This window comes from Takifugu rubripes, unplaced genomic scaffold (genome assembly GCF_901000725.2).
Source record: "Takifugu rubripes unplaced genomic scaffold, fTakRub1.2, whole genome shotgun sequence".
Classification (NCBI taxonomy): Eukaryota; Metazoa; Chordata; class Actinopteri; order Tetraodontiformes; family Tetraodontidae; genus Takifugu; species Takifugu rubripes.
In genome coordinates this window covers 1,446,959-1,468,508 of record NW_021821632.1, presented here as the reverse complement: position 1 = coordinate 1,468,508, position 21,550 = coordinate 1,446,959, and the positions used below count along the sequence as shown (strand labels likewise).

General features: G+C 52.3%; 1 protein-coding gene across 1 annotated transcript; it reads left to right on the top strand.

Annotated features, from left to right (window-relative positions):
• The first annotated feature begins 288 nt into the window (after positions 1-288).
• Positions 289-21,165, top strand: plppr5b (phospholipid phosphatase related 5b). The gene is given in 8 exon segments (XM_029831907.1): positions 289-306; positions 1,589-1,653; positions 10,549-10,737; positions 12,777-12,909; positions 15,114-15,143; positions 15,146-15,363; positions 16,814-16,987; positions 20,783-21,165. Coding segments are annotated over 7 exon segments (990 nt in total). The 5' UTR covers positions 289-306; positions 1,589-1,596; the 3' UTR covers positions 20,972-21,165.
• Positions 21,166-21,550: the final 385 nt, after the last annotated feature.

Sequence of the window (21,550 nt, the reverse complement as noted above, 5' to 3'; positions counted from 1 at the left end):
ATTACATAATGCTTAGAAAATGTGAAGGAGGCGGAACCGAACCGTCCGGTCCAGTGAGACCGAACCCACAATCGCTGCATGTTCCCAATGTGCCCGCATTCATCATCTTTTTCAGTCACCGCATCTTCTCAAGCGCGTCCGTGGACATGACGTCACTCTAACGCTGCCCTGCGGGACGCCCTCGCGGGACCGCGCAATTGCGCGTTTCCAGCGCTGCCGCGACGAGGCCTTAAAGAACCCGAAGAGTTTTTAAAAACAGAGCCGGGAGCTACTGGGACTGACCGGGTCAGCACGAGCCGCCGGCAGGTAGGAAACGCTGCTTCAGGTGTGTACCCGCCCCTCACAGCGGCCGGAAGTAGGTTATGACAGAAGAGCTTCATCATCATCATCGTCATCATGATTACAGATGAAAAGCTGCTGTGGGCTGAACTGGGCTGAGCTGGAAGGTTCTAACCAGATTCATCTTCTTGGTGGATGGTCTGCCACGTGTACCAGAGGTTAAAGTCAAATTTCTGCCCTTCTTGGACTGCCAAGTTGACAGATCCTTTCGCTCTAATCTAGCCCCGGACTGGGCGAAGCCGGAGCCCCACACTGGGCAAGGCCGGAGCCCCACCACTGGGGGCAGCTGGAGCAGCGGAGCTGCCCCACACTGGGGCAGCTGGAGCAGCTGGAGCCCACAATAGGGCCGCCGGAGCCCCAGACTGGGGCAGCCGGAGCCCCACAACTGGGAGAAGCAGGTAGCAGCAGATGAGTCCAGTTCAGGAACATGGTGAAACTAACTTTTGTTTTTGGTCGTTTTGGCTGAAAAGTCACGTCTGTCGGTGAAATCTGACAGTTATTAATGTGCGCCTTAGTCAGCGTCTTCGGTGTCACACTCATACCGTTGCCAGGCAACAGAACCAACACCAATCAACAGGAAGACGCGTTCACCTGCATTTCGCCCTCAACAGTTTTCGTGGCAGATGTTCCATGAGCAGGTGACCGTCCCAGATCAGGTTTCCTCAGTATTGGTTACCTTGTCTCTGAAACTGGAGTTAGCTCTGTTTCCTGGCTTTGAGTTACCACTGTCTGAGTAGTAAAGATCCCTCCTGCTTCTTGGTGAACCAGACACCAACGATTTGAAGGTTTGTGGTGAGGCGCTGAAGGTCTCCACCACAGGTGGATCCCACAGACACATCTGGTGGATGGAGGACCTGGATGTGTGACCCAGGACCCCTCAGTCCTGCTCACACGCCAAAACACCGAAAAAGAGCCCAAATGATCGGAAAACAACAAACAACAAAAGAATTATTTTCACACAATTCTCATTTTATGCCGCTCAAAATATGTTTGGACACCAAAAGTTCCATCGGAGTTTCTGCACAAAGGGAATGAGGACTTTGAAATCTGAGTTTCCATCAGTAAGAGCTGCATGTGTTAGCAGCGTAGTGGTCACTCAACAGCTGTGTTCCGCCGTAGCTTTTATCTTCGAGGCTAGGGTTAGCATGGAGCTGCCATGTTCAGGCTTCATCTTCAGCTCAGCTCAGCTTAACTTAACTGGTGCAGCTTCTGTCTGGGTCAGAACTGATGTCCTGTCTCTGTCTCGCAGTCTCCAAAATGCCTTCAGAGCAGCTGAGAAGCAGATGGAGACACTGTTCATCACTGCCAGTGGAGGCAAGTCGACGCTCTCGTGCTCCTCTAGGAACATGCTCTTCATTCTTTTACCTTCTGCTCACTATGAAATGTTTATGGTTCATGTTTTTCTTGATGTGTTAAATGGAAAGGGTTGCTTTAAGATCAGGTGGTAAGGTCACCTTTGACCTTTCCCCTATCACCAGTATAAAGAGAGCAGAAGAAGGACTGTTTCTCCTTTGTCATTTGGCTAAAGAACATTTAGTCCGACTGTGTTTCACAGATTCCACAGAATCAGATTCTTGGTAACGTTATGAAAGGTTTGCTAGCCCAACACTAGAGGGCAGACTTTGTCCACAAAAACATGGCGAGAGTGTCACGCACGTCCCTGCTGGCCTGAAATAACCAGGGCCGGCCCTGTCCTTAGGCCTTGTTAGCCGGGGCAGCATTGGGGTCCACGGCGAGGGGGGGTTCGCACTAGAGACGGCTTTGCCTCCCTGAAAGAACTTGGGCCAGGGTGCTGAAGAAAAGAGCCGTTCTAACAAAAGAACTTGGGATTTTATCCAAAATGGTGAACAAAGCAAAATCTGCAGTGATGCGGATGCTCTTAATTATATCTGTGAATCTACAGTGCAACACTTAACCCTAACCCCTAATCCCTGACCCTAACCCCAATCCCAAACCCTAACCCCTAACCGCAACCCCTAACCCCAACCCCTAACCCCAACCCCTAACCCTAACCCCTAACCCGTAACCCCAACCGCTAACCCCAACCCCAACCCCAAACCCCTAACCCCTAACCCCTAACCCTAATCCTAACCCCTAACCCCCAACCCGTAACCATAACCTCTACCCAACCCGTAACCCATAACCCCTACCCTAACCCTAACCCTAATCCTAACCCCTAACCCTAACCCCAACCCCTAACCCTAACCCCAACTCCTAACCCTAACCCTAATCCTAACCCCTAACCCCAACCCCTAACCCCAACCCCTAACCTCTCACCCTAACCCCTAACCCCTAACCCTTTGGGGTAGCAGCCAAAGGAAGCAGATCATAAATAAGAGTGGCCCCTGAGGAGCTCAGACTTCATGAGAGGTGTTCAGATTAAAGCACCCTTGGCGTTTGGTGAGCTACCTCCTGAGCAGCTGGTCCTTCTGTGTCCTGCTTGAAGAAGACCTTGAGGTACAAGATCCCCTGGGGGGGACACCGCTGTAGCTCGGGTTGTAGGGTGATCAAAGCAGCCTGTGACTTGTAATGAGAACATGGCTACATAATCAATGTGCCTTTCCCTGCGAGATGAACCAGTCCTGGAACTGTTTATTGTTCCTCTAATGACAGTAATGAACCTCTGGCTGGGCGCTGAACTAAGACCTGGTTTAGGCTCGTGGAGGCCCTAAGTCTTCGGGTCAGTAGGCCTGTATTTAGATTTGACAGCTGATAAGTTTGGGCTAAATTTCATTCATGTGATCACATCTGTAATTTTACCCGCTAATTAGTTGTGATGCTGATTTGTTTTTACGCTCTGAATCGCTACAGAGCTCCGTAAGCTAGAAATGTGCACGTGTAGCTGGTAGGAAAGGTATTCATGAATCCTGTTGTAAGTGTTGGGGTTTCTGGGTTGTGTCGGTCGTTGTCCTGCAGGGGTGGAATGGAGCACAATTGGTGGCAGCTGGCACTGCGGGGAGGCGCACCTGCACCCAGGGCACGTTCGGGGTCTTCATGCCGTTTGCTGGACCGGCGAGCGTGCCGCGCCGGACTCCCGAGTTCTCTGCAGTCCAGGGGGGACTTGCTTCTGGGGGAGGACTCCCCGGTAGACCCTGGGAGGGCAGACGCCGGCGGTCCCTGAGGATTGTTTCCACCATTGTGTCCTGGCCTGCGTTTGGGTCCTGTTCATCCCTGTCTCGTAACAGAACACCCCGGCCAGTGTGGACCGGCGGGTCAGGACGCGGTGGAGCTAAAGACACAACCCCTCCCTTCCCCTCCCCTCCCCTGACAGTAACCTTCCCGTCACTTCTGCTGTGCCTACCTTGATGGTCTTTGTAGGGTGCCAGGAGGTGCCCGTTGAGGGGGAGGTAATGTTGGGGTTCTGGGTTGTGTCGGGTCGTTGTCCTACAGGGGGTGGAATGGAGCTCAATTGGTGGCAGCTGGCACTGCGGGGAGGCGCACCTGTAGGCAGTTTACATCTTGCTCCCTTTAAGCAGGTTGTGCCTGTCAGGGCCAGGGTGTCGCTTTGTCTTGTGTGGGGGTTTTGTCCGGATTCCCTTGTCGTGTGTTGAGTTTCCTGCAGTCCAGGACCTGCAGTCGTGGGGGTCTGCTTCTGCCTTCTGTGTCTTGGGCACGTTCGGGGTCTTCATGCCATTTGCTGGACTGGCGAGCGTGCCACGCCGGACTCCTGAGTCCAGTAGGACTGCTGATGGTGGAGGACTCACCGGTAGACCTGAGAAGGGCAGAGAGGACTGCTTCGGTTCCCTGATGTTTCTGTGTTCCCTGGAGGGCCGCTCCTGCTCCGTGTTCCCTGGAGGGCTGCTCCCGCTCCCTGTGCCCTGAAGGGCCGCGCCCGCTCCCTGTGCCCTGGAGGGCCGCGCCCGCTCCCTGTGCCCTGAAGGGCCGCTCCCTGTGCCCTGGAGGGCCGCGCCCGCTCCCTGTGCCCTGGAGGGCCGCGCCCGCTCCCGTGCCCTGGAGGGCCGCGCCCGCTCCCTGTGCCCTGAAGGGCCGCTCCCTGTGCCCTGGAGGGCCGCGCCCGCTCCCTGTGCCCTGGAGGGCCGCGCCCGCTCCCTGTGCCCTGGAGGGCTGCGCCCGCTCCCTGTGCCCTGAAGGGCCGCTCCCTGTGCCCTGGAGGGCCGCGCCCGCTCCCTGTGCCCTGAAGGGCCGCTCCCTGTGCCCTGGAGGGCCGCGCCCGCTCCCTGTGCCCTGAAAGGCCGCGCCCGCCCTGTGCCCTGGAGGGCCGGCGCTCCCTGTGCCCTGAAGGGCGCGCCGCGCCCGCTCCCTGTGCCCTGAAAGGCCGCGCCCGCTCCCTGTGCCCTGGAGGGCCGCGCCCGCTCCCTGTGCCCTGAAGGGCCGCTCCCTGTGCCCTGGAGGGCTGCGCCGCGCCCGCTCCCTGTGCCCTGAAAGGCCGCGCCCGCTCCCTGTGCCCTGGAGGGCCGCGCCCGCTCCCTGTGCCCTGGAGGGCCGCTCCCGCTCCCTGTGCCCTGGAGGGCCGCGCCCGCTCCCTGTGCCCTGGAGGGCCGCGCCCGCTCCCTGTGCCCTGAAGGGGCCGCTCCCTGTGCCCTGGAGGGCCGCTCCCGCTCCCTGTGCCCTGGAGGGCCGCGCCCGCTCCCTGTGCCCTGGAGGGCCGCGCCGTTCCCTGAGTGCCATGCAGTCCTGGAGGGCTGCCTTCGTGTTCTTTGTGTGCTTCCCCCTGTAAATAAAGCAACCGTCATGATTTATTTAGTGAACTCCATCAGACACTTCAGGTTATGACAGCATGAGCTTCCGAAGAAGCTGGGGAATTTAGGACCGGTTTCCACGACAACAAAAAGAGCGAGGTTGCACTGTGTTTGGGCCTTATTTTTAAAAGAAAATGGTCGGATCACTAGGGTGAGAGGTCAGCAGGTAGCTGTGCTCCATTCCTCAGGAGAATCATCCTGCTGAAAGACCTCAGGGATCCTGTTTCCATGAAAGGTTGAACATGGTTGGCAGCAGCACTCAGGGGGGGTAGATGCCAAACATCTAAATGAAGGAGAGGAAACAAGCAATGACCAGCACAACTTTGCTCAAAGCACCTCGATGCTACAAAGGCCTTTGTTCCATAGCACATCCTGCGACCGTGTGATCACGGAAACCGTGATTCCTCAGTCTGGGCCATCTTCTCTTAGCACTCAGTGCTCAAGTTCTGAGGGGCACGTGCACATTGTTAGGGGGACAAAGGTCAGGATGGCCAACGTGGCGGCTCTGCAACTATGCAGCAGCATATGTTTGGACCTGTGAGACGGGGAACACCTGACAGGAGCTGTGGCATGGAGAGGCTCTGACCTGGTCTGTAGATGGCTCTCATCCCAGTATCACCAGGACAGCAGTTAAGGCATCTCTAGCTAGCACAGGGAGATCTGTTGGTCCTCCAAGGATGTGCCTCGTTAGACCAGGATATGACTCCTTAGACCTTTACTGACCCACCACCAAAGTATCATAAACTCTCTCCATCTATCCCCTTTGCTCAGGGGGGAGGGGGACCTGCTCATATCTGAGAAGACAACACGGTGCCAGTGGCAAATCCACCACTGCTGGCAAATACCAGCTGGGCTGCAGCTACTGGTCCTTGTAGATGTTGGTCCCACATCAGACATGGAGGTGACTGTTGCAGGTCATTTTATAGAGATCTGGCTGCTTGTGTTTTCATGCACAAAGCAGCAGATAGCGGTCCTGCTTCCAGGTTTCTGCCCTTCCAACCTCTCCTGGAACACTGGCTCTCCCAGTAAAGTGTCAAGGGTATGGAGGTGGTGCCAGGATCCTTCTGGCGGTGCTGTCATGGAGAAGCTGCCATCTGTCCAGACCTTACCTGGATCTGAGGTTGCCCAATATTCAGCCCTTCTACCCCTGATGGCTGTTTTTGTCTGTATACGTTCCGTTCTGGGATGGATCTGGACTCTGTTTACTCCCCAGGAGACATCTCATGGGCAGTACTGCTGGTTTCATTTTCCTCTCATGATGACTGCAGTCACAGTTACAACCTGTTGCACAAAATCCACCAGCTTGGTGCAGAAAGGTGCAGATGACATCCGGATGTAGTGTAGCGGTTCAGCAGGACCTGGGCTTGTCATAGGTGTGGTGGAGCTCCAGGCTCCTGGTGGGAACCTCTCTGTTTTTACTGGGAGCTCTGAATCGGGCAGAGCTTCAAAAACCCTCCATGTTCTGGTCAGCCGTCTTATTCATGGGGGGTGGGGGCGGAGCTCTCAGACTGTTGCGTAACAGACAGATTTGACCTGACTGGTAGAATCCAGCATGTAACATCTGGAGGAGCCTGGAAGACCAAGAAGGAACTCGCAGCTCCCTGAAAACACATGCAGAGCTGGAAGTTCTGTCTTCAGTGAGCCGGAAAATTAACCAACCAGAGAGATCCCAGAGAGAGATCCCACAGAGAGGAGAGAGAGATCCCAGAGAGAGAGAGAGATCCTAGTGAGAGAGACCCCAGAGAGAGATCCCAGAGAGAGAGAGAGAGATCCTAGAAAGAGAGAGAGAGATCCCAGAGAGAGAGATCCCAGAGAGAGAGAGAGATCCTAGTGAGAGGAGATCCTAGTGAGAGAGACCCCAGAGAGAGATCCCAGAGAGAGAGAGAGAGAGATCCTAGAAAGAGAGAGAGAGATCCCAGAGAGAGAGAGAGAGAGAGAGAGATCCCATAGAGAGAGAGAGATAGAGAGGAGGAGAGAGAGAGAGATCCCATAGAGAGAGAGAGAGAGAGAGACCCATAGAGAGAGAGAGAGAGAGAGAGAGAGAGATCCATAGGAGAGAGAGGAGAGATCCCAGAGAGAGAGAGAGATCCTAGTGAGAGAGACCCCAGAGAGAGATCCCAGAGAGAGAGAGAGAGATCCTAGAAAGAGAGAGAGAGATCCCAGAGAGAGAGATCCCAGAGAGAGAGAGAGATCCTAGTGAGAGAGAGATCCTAGTGAGAGACCCCAGAGAGAAGAGAGAGAGAGATCCTAAAGAGAGAGAGAGAGATCCCAGAGAGAGAGAGAGATCCCAGAGAGAGAGAGAGAGAGAGATCCCATAGAGGAGAGAGATCCCAGAGAGAGAGAGATCCCAGAGAGAGAGAGATCCCATAGAGAGAGAGAGATCCCAGAGAGATCCCAGAGAGAGAGATCCAAGAGAGAGAGATCCAAGAGAGAGAGATCCAAGAGAGAGAGATTCCCATCATCTTCTGTTGTTCACTACTGAGCTGCTCTTTCTCTCTCTCTCTCTCACACACACACACACTCACACTCACACTCATACACATACACACTCACACACTCACCCACACCCACCCACACACACACACACACACATACACACTCACACCCACCCACACACACATACACACTCACACCCACACACACACACACACACTCACACCACACTCACACACACACACACACACACACACTTTACTAGCTGCGTCCTCACCAGATCAGAGACCGACTCCTCGTCCCGCTCTGATGTGTCGGTCTCCAGACACGAGTGTAAAACACACTTCTGGTGAGCTGCTCTCTGATTGGCTGATCTGGGGGCCTCTTTATGCATGGCTGATTCTGTTTGTGCACAGTGAGAGACTGCATGTTAAAAATAGCACACTTGTATCAAAGTGTGTGTGCCGTCTGTTCACAGCATGTGTGGAACGTCTGATTACAACAGTAGATGTATGTTTAATGACACACACCAGATCATTCTGGGATGGCACGTTCCTCTTCTCAGCTCTCTCACGGGAATGAACGGGACTCTGGCACCCAGCTCGGCCTGGCCCCCCCCCCTCCAGCACCCAGCTCGGCCTGGTCCCCCCCCCCCCACATACCCATCTATGCACCAGGGGACTCATCCACTGAGATGTTCCACCTCCAGCACAGTGTAACATCTAAAAACACACCTGTTCCGACTGGTGAACCCTCAACCATCGCCCCCCTTCACTGCACCCTCTTACACCTTCTCCATGGTTACTCTTCACGTCCTGAGACCTGAACTCTTCCTGCATCGTTAGGGTTAGGGTTAGGATCAACGTGGTTGGGTTAGGGTTAGGGTTAGGATCAACGTGGTTGTTGGTGGTTGGACACTCACCCAGGTTCAGGGTTAGGATTAGGGTTAGGGTTAGGGTTAGGGTTAGGATCAACGTGGTTGGGTTAGGGTTAGGGGGTTAGGGTTAGGGTTAGGGTTAGGATCAACGTGGTTGGGTTAGGGTTAGGGTTAGGATCAACGTGGTTGTTGGTGGTTGGACACTCACCAGGTTCAGGGTTAGGATTAGGGTTAGGGTTAGGGTTAGGATCAACGTGGTTGGGTTAGGGTTAGGGTTAGGGGGTTAGGGTTAGGATCAACGTGGTTGTTGGTGGTTGGACCATCACTCAGGTTCAGGGTTAGGGTTAGGGTTTAGGGGGTTATGGTTAGGGTTAGGATCAACGTGGTTGGGTTAGGGTTAGGGGGTTAGGGTTAGGGTTAGGGTTAGGATCAACGTGGTTGGGTTAGGGTTAGGGTTAGGATCAACGTGGTTGTGGTGGTTGGACACTCACCCAGGTTCAGGGTTAGGATTAGGGTTAGGATCAACGTGGTTGTTGGTGGTTGGACACTCACTCAGGTTCAGGGTTAGGGTTAGGGTTAGGGGGTTATGGTTAGGGTTAGGATCAACATGGTTGTTGGTGGTTGGACACTCACCCAGGTTCAGGGTTAGGGTTAGGGTTAGGGGGTTATGGTTAGGGTTAGGATCAACGTGGTTGTTGGTGGTTGGACACTCACCCAGGTTCAGGGTTAGGGTTAGGGTTAGGGGGTTATGGTTAGGGTTAGGATCAACGTGGTTGTTGGTGGTTGGACTCTCACCAGGTCAGGGTTAGGGTTAGGGTTAGGGTTAGGGGGTTATGGTTAGGGTTAGGATCAACGTGGTTGTTGGTGGTTGGACACTCACCCAGGTTCAGGGTTAGGGTTAGGGGGTTATGGTTAGGGTTAGGATCAACGTGGTTGTTGGTGGTTGGACACTCACCCAGGTTCAGGGTTAGGGTTAGGGTTAGGGGGTTATGGTTAGGGTTAGGATCAACGTGGTTGTTGGTGGTTGGACACTCACCCAGGTTCAGGGTTAGGGTTAGGGTTAGGGGGTTATGGTTAGGGTTAGGGTCAACGTGGTTGTTGGTGGTTGGACACTCACCCAGGTTCAGGGTTAGGTAGGGTTAGGGGGTTATGGTTATGGGGTTAGGATCAACGTGGTTGTTGGTGGTTGGACACTCACCCAGGTTCAGGGTTAGGGTTAGGGTTAGGGGGTTATGGTTAGGGTTAGGATCAACGTGGTTTTGGTGGTTGGACACTCACCCAGGTTCAGGGTTAGGGTTAGGGTTAGGGGGTTATGGTTAGGGTTAGGATCAACGTGGTTGTTGGTGGTTGGACACTCACCCAGGTTCAGGGTTAGGGTTAGGGTTAGGGGGTTATGGTTAGGGTTAGGATCAACGTGGTTGTTGGTGGTTGGACACTCACCCAGGTTCAGGGTTAGGGTTAGGGTTAGGGGGTTATGGTTAGGGTTAGGATCAACGTGGTTGTTGGTGGTTGGACACTCACCCAGGTTCAGGCAATCACAGGGCCTCGTGGCTCGTCACCACGGTGGATCTGCTCCGTACAACTATCTTCTTCTTCTGACCTGAGAGAACTGAACTTTCAGTGCTGGAATGAGGAGCTAGCATAAACGGTGGCTCAGCCATGTACGTGCACAGACGATGACACTAACAACTCATCATATTCCAACACTAATGTGCTCGTGCCTGTCTGCTCGCCAGAGTGGCGTCCTCCCCTCTCTTGCATGGATGATTTTTGAGCAGGTATTTTAGGTGGGGAAGCATGATGTCCACGTTAGCATCCATACGTATCGACACTATATGAGGAGCCCCAATTATCCCCACAACGCTCTCCTGGATGATGTCTTCCCTTTTCTTTACATAGATGTTTTGCTCCAGTCTGATGGTGAATTGGTTAAACAGCCCCTCCCCCACAGCCAGGCACACACATGAGAAAGCCTGGCATTCTCTCTCTCTCTCTCTCACACACACACACACTCTCTCCACTCTGTGGTTGCAGCAGATCGGCAGCAGCAGCACATTTGCTTGTGTGCAGCGGGGGAATCATGAGGCGGTCAGCAGTGCTCTGCCGTTCAGGGGCGGAGGAGGAGGCAGGCTAGGGCAGAGGAACCTTTCTTCACTTAAATGCCTTCTTCTCTCCCTCTGCATCATGCTTTACTTCCAGCTGGTGATCATGGCCGGGACCATTATGCTGGCCTATTATTTTGAGTACACTGACACCTTCAGTGTGCACGTCCAGGGCTTTTTCTGCTACGATGCCACGTTCACCAAACCCTACCTTGGACCAGAGGAGAGCAGCGCTGTGCCGCCCGTGCTGCTCTACGCCGTGGTGACAGGACTGCCCACTCTGCTGGTGAGTGCACGTTCATCAGCAAACTTTACACCATCACACCCGCCAGGCTCGTTAATGAATAATAAATGAAGGAAAGTTCGCCCTCCAAAATGAGATGTTCTGCCCCCTAAAATATCGGACACACAATAGAGAAAAAGAGCTTTGTGCCAGCGCGGTGTGTAATGGTGAGGAGTCACGTTCAGTGAAGCCAGGTGAGTCTGTCTCATGGGGCTTGGTTGTATGGATCAGCTCAACACAACTTTATTAAGCTGAACACAATTACGTCAGCTAACCTTCAGTTATGGATCTCCCAGTTCTGAGGAGCTAACAGTGAGTTTCCCCGTAGAAATTCTGAAACATGAAAATAAATGTACTGATCCTAAAGATCGCTCAAAGAAAGAGTATAGAAATGATATTTTACAACACACACACACACGCGCGCACACACACACACACACACACACACACACACACACACACACACACACACAGGTCTTATCTTCACTTTAAAATGGTTCTGATTTCATGATCTCTTTATTTACAACCGCCGCACCAATGATGACAGTTTGCTCTTTAGCACCTTCTCTTCTTCCTCTTCTCCTCCCAGTCAGACCAGTTGGACCTGTGACAGAGAACCACTCTTGTTATTATGGTACCATGATGTCGTGTCCAGACAAAACACAACTGGTCTTCACAGGTGTTTAGAAGTTCCGAAGGCTTCAGCCATCTTTCTGTGTTACACCTCTGGGTGCACGATTGTGTAACTCCTACAGTTACACTTGTGTCTACTTCTGTCTTGGTCAGCGGTGTCACACGGTGCTAATGTGACAAGTATATCAGCTGATGGTTACTGAGGCAGAGTCAGCCTGCCAAGATTGGCAGGTGGATACTGGCCCCACTGTCTGCACGCTGCCCGAGGACGTCGCTCCAAGTGTGCGAGGGAAAGAAGCTCTCTGTTCCTAGCTAAATATACACGCTGCAGTTGCACCTCGTGACCCCACTGATGAGACGGAAGTCACCCTGTGAACCATGTTGGGTGTGGGTTGTAGGGTTAGGGTTAGGGCTAGGGTTAGGGTTAGGGTTAGGGTTAGGGTTAGGGTTAGGGTTAGGGTTATCTGAAATGATTCACCTACCTGTTCTGGGCTGGGCTACAAATGCAGTTCCAACCAGTTTTTTTGACTGAGCATTTTGGGCACTGAAAGTGAGCAGGAATTTTCTTGTTTTATTCCTTTGATCTCAGGCAGATTTCATTTGCAAAAAAAGATTTGGCTCATATTTTCATAGTGACATTTCTCAAATCATTCACGTCCCTCACTCTAAGTCTGGGTCTGGTGGAGTCCAAGAGAACATCTACCTGACTACATTGTGTCAGATGTGACGTAGCAGGGCGACTGATGAGATGGGGTTGTTGGGGTATACCTTTTATCTTGAGTGAAGGCAAGACTTTTTGGGACAGGTGCTGCTGCATATGGCTGCAACGGCACGCTAAACCCCAAATGAGTCAGCAGTTTGTTGCAGGGCCTATGTGATTTTTGGGGATTTCTGTACACTGCTCAAGGGTACCTTGGCAGTGTCATGAAATGTTCCCCCTGCTACAAGAACACCTTCCAAGTTTTTTCCGCACCGGGGCTTGAGCAGATACCCTCCTCTTTTCAACTTTGTCTTGACAATGTGAGAAAGGCCCTTCTTTATTGAAAGATAACAAAGTAACAACCATAAAATTATGGTTTGATCCGTTCAGTTGAGAACTTTTAATCCCTGTCCACCTCAATCAATGACCTCATGTTTTAGAATGAATAGGAACAATTTCCCAGATACACACTCTTGTAGAAGAATGGAAGCTGCCATAGTTTGTACACACAGCCACAATAGTGGCTTGAGGTAAAAACCTACGTCCCCTAAATGCCCTGATCTTACTCTAAGCCCTTCCCTCAACCTCAGAACCCTCAAACACGACTTTGTGACATACAGGTGTGATGTACTGATGGAGACTGGTTACTGGTGTCTGTGTCAGTAGCTGGGATGCAGTATTTACATCGTGGTGTCTCTACTTCTGTCAGATCACCATAACAGAGACTGTGATGTTCCTCGTCCAGTACACGTCCAAAGAGTTTGACAGGTCTGACAAGACTGTAGCAACAGGCGACTGCTGTTACCTCAACCCAATGGTGAGAAGAACTTTCCGTTTCCTTGGTAAGTTTCAGCTTTGTTCTCATTTGTGTTTTGTACTCTGATTGTGCTCACACGTTAACATAACCTGGTAGAATATGGAAGACGGGCACAGGGAAGAAAAAGAATTTCAGATGTAACTACGCTTCTATGAATTCTGGATGACCATCAGAGCCAGTATGAAATACCTGGATGAACCCTAACCCCTAACCCTAAACCCTAAACCTTAACCCCTAACCCTAACCCTAAACCCTAAACCTTAACCCTAACCCTAACCCTAACCTTAACCCCTAAACCCTAACCCCTAACCCTAAACCTTAACCCCTAAACCTTAACCCCTAACCCCTAACCCTAACCCCAAAAAAAAAACCTATGCGGCTGCAGCATACATATTATTCTGTGGGATGCCCCCTCAAGGCAACCCATGATGTGGAGACGCTCCTGGTCATGTGATATTTCACTGGGGGAATATGAAAGCCCTTGAGCCTGGATACATGTGATATAGTGTAAACAACCCAAAGCTAGAGCCTCTGCTCGAACAAGGCATCACCTTTCTTGTGTCCTCAATGACACAAATAGGGCGTCGAGCTTCCAACACCCTGCAGAAACCTCACTGTACCGTTTCAGAGCTTGAACAGGACACATTAGGGTAGCATTCGGAGGTAGTTTCTCCTGCCCTGACTTTTGTAAGCTGCCAGATTGATAGACCAGTGACATGGAAGGCAGAAAGCTTCTCAGGGAGGAAAGCAGGGTCAGGCCACATCGTAACCCCTAATTCATTAGGATACCACTGCCAACAGGGCCTTGCCACAGACGGTGCATGAAGCTCACAAACCCACTTTGTAGATGCAATAATGAGCAGAAAGACAGATTGGACAGGCAACCACCTAAGGACAGCATGTTCCAAGGGATCAAATGAGGGGGGCAAGGCATTCAATTGGAGATGCCACAGATGAGGATACCATTTGCTTCCCTCCAGCTGTGACAGGAGGTCCTGCCTTAGGGGAAAGGCCTAGGCATTCCCTAGAAGTTAAAAGCCACAAGCAAATCTGCGTGATTGCATTGTTCTACCTTGTGGAGTGTTGAGGAGTGGAATTGGAGGGAAGGCATAAAGAAAGGTGTCCGGCCAAGGATGTGCCAGGGCATCTTGATCCATTGGGATGGTTGGCTCTACAAGGGAAAAATCATAGCAGGCGATGGGTCAACACTTCTGAGGCAAATGGATCGACATCTCCTCCAAGTGTGCCCATATCATCCGAACCACTATCACGTCCGGCCTCCACTTGCAAGAAGGAGCCTTTAGTGTGTGAAAACACGTCAGTGACAGGGTTCTGAACACTCTGAGAGACTTGCATGGCAAGGCGAGGACCGGTCCCGGCGCATCAGAGCCTCCTGCGGTCAATGAGTGGATCTGGCCCCCCTGGTGGATCACATGATACACTACTAAGGTTTGGCTAAACAAAAAAGCATTTGCCTCCCTTCCAGAAAGGAAGGATGTTCCTGAGAGCTATTTGTACAACACACACTTCACATGAAGAAAACGTGTTCTCTTCTGCTGAGGGCTCAAGGGTCCTCTGACTGACCTGTGGTTCCACACAGTGTCCCACCCCGAGGAGAAGGTGTTCATTATCAACACTTCCCAGTGGGAAGGAAGGGAGCCCAGGGAAACCCCAGTAGAGAGATAAGACAATCCTACCTTGGGTTGCTGACTGGAATTAAACTGCTTTCAACCAAGTTTTCTCTAAGTCCCATTTGGTTCATAAGCGACAAAAGGCTTGTGTTCGCGGGTCGTGGAGCATATGAGCTCTACTGGACCGACGTGGAGACGCTGCAATGCTGATGTTTTTGAAAGAACTTGAGCTCATTGTGGCTCTTGTTGCTCCAAAAGCAAAACACAGAAAGAGGCATAAGCTCGTCTATGGCTGCTGTTGGTTTAGCTGTGGTGGCCACCGCGCTGGCTAACTTGTGTTTGCTTTGTGTTCGCATAATGATTTCTCTATCGTCTCTTCTCTCGACATCTGGGTGTGTGTGTTTGTGGTTTACTCAGTCAGGCTGAATGCCACCTGCTGGTTCCCAGAGTCCCTGTCCTGGAGATGTTTGGTCCTGTGGAAACTATGTTGTCAGCTTGGCTGATGTGACATGATATATTTGAAGTTGTCAGCTGTGCTTCAGCAGGCTGAAATTAGCATCTTTATGATCATCTTTCGTGCTTTTCTTCTTCTTTGCAGGGGTCTACGCCTTTGGTCTCTTTACTGTGGATATTTTGTCAATGCAGGCCAGGTTGTGACTGGAAACCTGGCCCCTTACTTCCTCACAGTGTGTAAGCCAAACTACACTGCACTGGGATGCCAGCAGGCTCTGCGCTACATCAGCCACCAAGAAGCCTGTACAGGAAACCAAGATGACATCCTGCGGGCCCGAAAAACCTTCCCTTCCAAGGAGGCTGCGCTCAGCATCTATGCTGCACTTTATTTGGCAGTGAGTCTCAGAGAATGTCTTTCATCTGTACGTGGCAGAGGACGGAAACCTGGTTCTGAACCGTAACTGCTGTAGTGTTTATCATCATTAGCCGATGTATTTCTAGAGAACTTTAATCTCATCGCCGACCCCTGAACGCTCTGTGGTTAAATGAGAGCAAGGGAACTCACGTCAGAACAGTCTCCACCTCTAATGAGAACTATAACAGGAACAAATCCATTACAAATGAGAGCTTATCAAAGGAAAAAGCCCTTAAACAAAGACTTGACCTTTGAAATTATGACATCGGTCATAGCAGCAGACTATTGGTGCCCTAGGTCAGTCAGATGTGAGAACATCTCCTACACAGCCTCTCCAGATCAGCCCACAGACTACCAGTCATGTCTGGGTCTGGGCTCTGACTGGGCCCTTCCAGAACCTTCTGCTTCTGTTGAACCCATGGTTTTGTTGATCATTGTGGTGAAGTGTTTCTACCAGAACTAACAGGTCTTTGGAAGTTTTAGAATTCTCTTCGCCTTGACCAAGGCCCTGGTTCCAGCTGAAGGACAGCAGCCTTAGAGCCTCTTGCTGCCCCTCTCTGCTGCTCTGTGTCTCCACTCTTCTAAAGATCTAATCTGCCACACACCTTTAGGAATTATGAGCACAAAGTGTTGTTGTCGAGTGGTGGACTCTGGACTGATGGCGCCAATAGTTGGATCCCACCAGCTGTCTGTGGGCCATGACTTTGCTCTTCTAGCTAAGAAAATGTCAGGAACAACCTACTATAATAGCTGAACTTGATCTGGGATCAATCAGCAGCGGGTTTACACGCTTAAGCGACCAACTTATTTGAGATTATTTTCCTCCTTAGAGATTGGACTTTGTTGATGGTAACATTGATGAGGAAATGTTCTGACAGGAGTTCTCTCACATGTGCACAGACTACCTGAAGGGTGCCTCGTAGTAAAAGGGCATCCACCACATTGCTGCGAAGCTCTTCCAAGGTTCAGTGCCATGCTAAAGTAATACAAACCAGAGGTCAGAGACCAACTGCGTGGATTTCATCCTGAAACCTGGCATTGGCTGAAGTCCAGGAAAGGACGTAGGCCCAACAACAACATGAGATGACTGAAAGGGTGCGTAGGCCTGAGTCCCAGCACGTTTGCTCTCTACGCCCCAACCAGGGTGGAACTGGGTCCACATGTTAGTACCAGGCTCTGCCCTCGCCACCCCCGCTAATACACATGCAAATCCTCATAACCATCAGACCCTCAGATTAGCAGCCATGAGTCCAAATGACAAGAAGAGGAACTTTCCTGATGGATGGAGACGCTCCTCAGTGAAGGCTAATGGAATCGGGTCAGACAGCTGAACAGCATGGGTCAGGGTTACTGTTCCCCCTTTATTCTGAAAGGGGCTCCAGGATGCTTCCACAGTAGAACATTGACCACCTCCGTCTTCTCTCTCATAGATGTATTTGACGTGCACAGAGCCGATGAAGGGCACCCGTCTGGCCAAACCGGTGCTGTCTCTGGGGCTCGTATGCTTGGCCTTTCTCACTGGTTTGAACCGTGTGGCATATCGTAACCACTGGTCGGACGTCATCGCTGGCTTTTTGATTGGCTCTGCCATTGCTACCTTCCTGGTGAGTATTTTAGCTTTAAATGGCTGTCGAGGACCATGTATGTGTGTGTGGACCAGAGACCCAGAGCATGGAGGTGAGTTGGTGGCCTGCGCGTGTTGGGGGGAGGTCCAAGAAGAAACTGCCCAAGTGAGGGCAGGCTGCAAAGAGGTGCGCTACAGAACAAAGAGCAGACCTGAACATTCAGAAGGAAAATCACCTCAACGGAGTTGGAAGTTCCTGTCGTGGAGACAGAGGAACACCAGAAGGATCTCCAACACATCCATCCATCCATCCACCCATCCATCCATCCATCCATCCATCCATCCATCCATCCATCCACCCATCCATCCATCCATCTCCATCCATCCATCCATCCATCCACCCATCCATCCATCCATCCATCCACCCATCCACCCATCCATCCATCCATCCATCCATCCATCCATCCATCCATCCATCCATCCATCCATCCATCCTCCATCCATCCTCCCCCACCCACCCATCCATCCATCCATCCATCCACCACATCCATCCATCCATCCACCCATCCATCCACCCATCCATCCATCCATCCATCCACCCACCCACCACCATCCATCATCCACCCCCATCCACCCATCCATCCATCCATCCATCCATCCATCCATCCATCCATCCTCCTCCATCCATCCATCCATCCATCCACCCATCCATCCATCCATCCATCCTCCATCCATCCATCCATCCACCCATCCACATCCATCCATCCATCCATCCATCCATCCATCCACCCATCCATCCATCCATCCATCCTCCATCCATCCATCCATCCACCCATCCATCCATCCACCCATCCATCCATCCATCCATCCATCCACCCATCCATCCATCCATCCATCCATCCATCCACCCATCCACCCATCCATCCATCCATCCATCCATCCTCCATCCACCCATCCATCCTCCACCCACCCCACCCATCCATCCATCCATCCATCCATCTCCATCCATCCATCATCCACCCATCCATCCATCCACCCATCCACCCATCCATCCATCCACCCATCCATCCATCCATCCATCCATCCACCCATCCACCCATCCATCCATCCATCCATCCACCCATCCATCCATCCATCCATCCATCCATCATCCACCCATCCATCCATCCACCCATCATCCATCCCCCATCCATCCATCCTCCATCCATCCACCCATCCATCCATCCATCCATCCACCCATCCATCCATCCACCCATCCAACCACCCATCCACCCATCCACCCATCCATCCATCCATCCACCCATCCACCCATCCACCCATCCATCCATCCATCCATCCATCCACCCATCCATCCATCCATCCATCCACCCATCCATCCACCCATCCAACCACCCATCCACCCATCCATCCATCCATCCATCCATCCTCCATCCATCCATCCATCCATCCCCCATCCACCCATCCATCCATCCATCCATCCTCCATCCATCCATCCATCCATCCTCCATCCATCCTCCATCCATCCATCCATCCATCCATCCACCCACCCATCCATCCCCATCCCCCCCCCATCCATCCATCCTCCATCCATCCTCCATCCATCCGTCCATCCATCCACCCATCCATCCATCCTCCATCCATCCATCCATCCATCCTCCATCCATCCATCCATCCATCCATCCATCCTCCATCCATCCATCCATTCATCCACCCACCCATCCATCCATCCACCCATCCATCCATCCACCCATCCATCCATCCTCCATCCATCCATCCTCCATCCATCCATCCATCCATCCATCCATCCATCATCCATCCATCCCTCTACCCATCCATCCATCCACCCATCCACCCATCCATCCATCCATCCATCTCCATCCATCCATCCATCCATCCATCCACCCATCCATCCATCCATCCATCCATCCTCCATCCATCCACCCATCCACCCACCCATCCATCCATCCACCCATCCATCCACCCATCCACCCATCCATCCATCCATCCACCACCCACCCATCCCACCCATCCATCCATCCACCCATCCTCCATCCAGCCTCCATCCATCCATCCATCCCATCCATCCACCCATCCATCCACCCACCCACCCCCCCATCCATCCTCCATCCATCCATCCATCCATCCATCCATCCATCCATCCATCCATCCACCCACCCACCCATCCATCCATACATCCATCCACCCACCCACCCACCCACCCACCCATCCCATCCATCCATCCATCCATCCATCCATCCACCCACCCATCCACCCATCCATCAATCCACCCACCCATCCATCCATCCATCCATCCATCCACCCATCCATCCACCCACCCACCCACCCATCCATCCATCCCCATCCATCCATCCATCACCCACCCACTCACCCATCCATCCATCCATCCACCCACCCACCCATCCATCCATCCATCCATCCATCCACCCACCCACCCATCATCCATCCGTCCATCCTCCTCCATCCATCCATCCATCCATCCATCCATCCATCCACCCACCCACCCATCATCCATCCGTCCATCCTCCATCCATCCATCCATCCATCCATCCATCCATCCATCCATCCATCCATCCATCCATCCATCCATCCATCCAAAGCTTTGCCCTTTAGCTACCACAACAGCCAAAGGTCCTCATCCCTGCTGACGCTACGCCAATGCTACACCAATGCTACGCCAATGCTACACCAATGCTACGCCAACGCTACGCCAATGCTACGCTAATGCTACTCCTGCACTTTGGCCATCTGCTGATTTTGGTCTTCCAGGGTCAAACAGAGACATCATCAATGTATTGACAGTAAAAAAAAATAGAATTCTCAAATAAGCGATTCATGGAAAATGAATTTCTTCTCCCAGAGGCCTAAAATAGACACGCATAGCTGGGTCCCCTGAGGGGCCCAGATGGCCAGAGTGAGCCTAACAAAGGCTTTGTCTCTTTGCTTGACACTGGATTTCCACCTGCCAACGAAGGAGCACCTGTCAGCCGGTTTGAGGCCGGTTTGAGGTCCTGGAGGTGCTGGTTCTGGCCCCAGCAGCTTCACTCGGCAGCAGACGGCTCTGGTCAGAGTTGATGATACTGGCCTGAGGAAGCCAGCAGAACTGGAGCCCAGACTGGACCCAGGCAGCACCTCGATGATAAAGGGAGGCTCTGCCTGCTGGCAATGTGGACTAAGCTCTGACCCTGGCCTACAGGGACCAAACACAGGGTCACCTGGTCCTCCCAGTGCACCCCCACAGGAGTCCCCAAAGGGAAAAGTTGAGCAACAAACTGATCAGTTGTGATTGATCAGCTTTGACACTTTAATAGTTTGACAAAAACTCTCTTCCTGGAACTTTGGAGGACCCAGGATCGCTGCAGCCCAACCAGCTCACTGCCATGCTGGTGGTACTGGTGGAGCTGAGGAACACCAGAACCACCAGCTCACTGCTGGTGGTACTGGTGGAGCTGAGGTACTGGTGGAGCTGAGGTACTGGTGGAGCTGAGGAACACCAGAACCACCAGCTCACTGCTGGTGGTACTGGTGGAGCTGAGGAACATCAGAACCACCAGCTCACTGCTGGTAGTACTGGTGGAGCTGAGGAACACCAGAACCACCAGCTCACTGCTGGTGGTACTGGTGGAGCTGAGGAACATCAGAACCACCAGCTCACTGCTGGTAGTACTGGTGGAGCTGAGGAACACCAGAACCACCAGCTCACTGCTGGTGTACTGGTGGAGCTGAGGTACTGGTGGAGCTGAGGTGTGGAGCTGAGGAACACCAGAACCCTCTCAAGGACGCAGGTGTTCTAACAGAGACCTGTTTCTGTGTTTAGGTGGTTTGTGTGGTTCATCATTTCAAAGGAAAGTTACTGCTGCCTGAGGAACCTGCGGCCCAGCAGCAGCCCGACTCGACCCTGCTGAACGTGGGTCACATCGACAGCACGATGGAGAAGTACCTGAGCTCACAGGTGAGTGTTGCACCACCTGATCACATGACCGTCTGTTTCCTGCCACCATATTAATCAGAATCTGTGTTATTTTGAAGCCTCAAATTTTCTTTATGCGAGAAGAAGCTGGGATGTGATTTTTGTTGCTCAAGCGGGTGACACCTTCTCCAGCTGTCCCAGGTTTAGGCCTGTTAAACCTGGGACACCTTCTCCAGGTGTCCCAGGTTTAGGCCTGTTAAACCTGGGACACCTTCTCCAGGTGTCCCAGGTTTAGGCCTGGTAAACCTGGGACACCTTCTCCAGGTGTCCCAGGTTTAGACCTGTTAAACCTGGGACACCTTCTCCAGGTGTCCCAGGTTTAGGCCTGTTAAACCTGGAACCCTTCCCAGGTGTCCCAGGTTTAGACCTGTTAAACCTTAGACACCTTCTCCAGGTGTCCCAGGTTTAGGCCTGGTAAACCTGGAACACCTTCTCCAGGTGTCCCAGGTTTAGGCCTGGTAAACCTTAGACACTTCTCCAGGTGTCCCAGGGTTAGGCCTGTTAAACTTCTCCTCCTCTCATCCATGAAAGTAGTTCTGACCTGCAGGACTCACAGCGTGACCCCTTCAAATGTGAGGTCTCCCCAAAGCTGTGACCTGTCTGTGGAGACTTCCT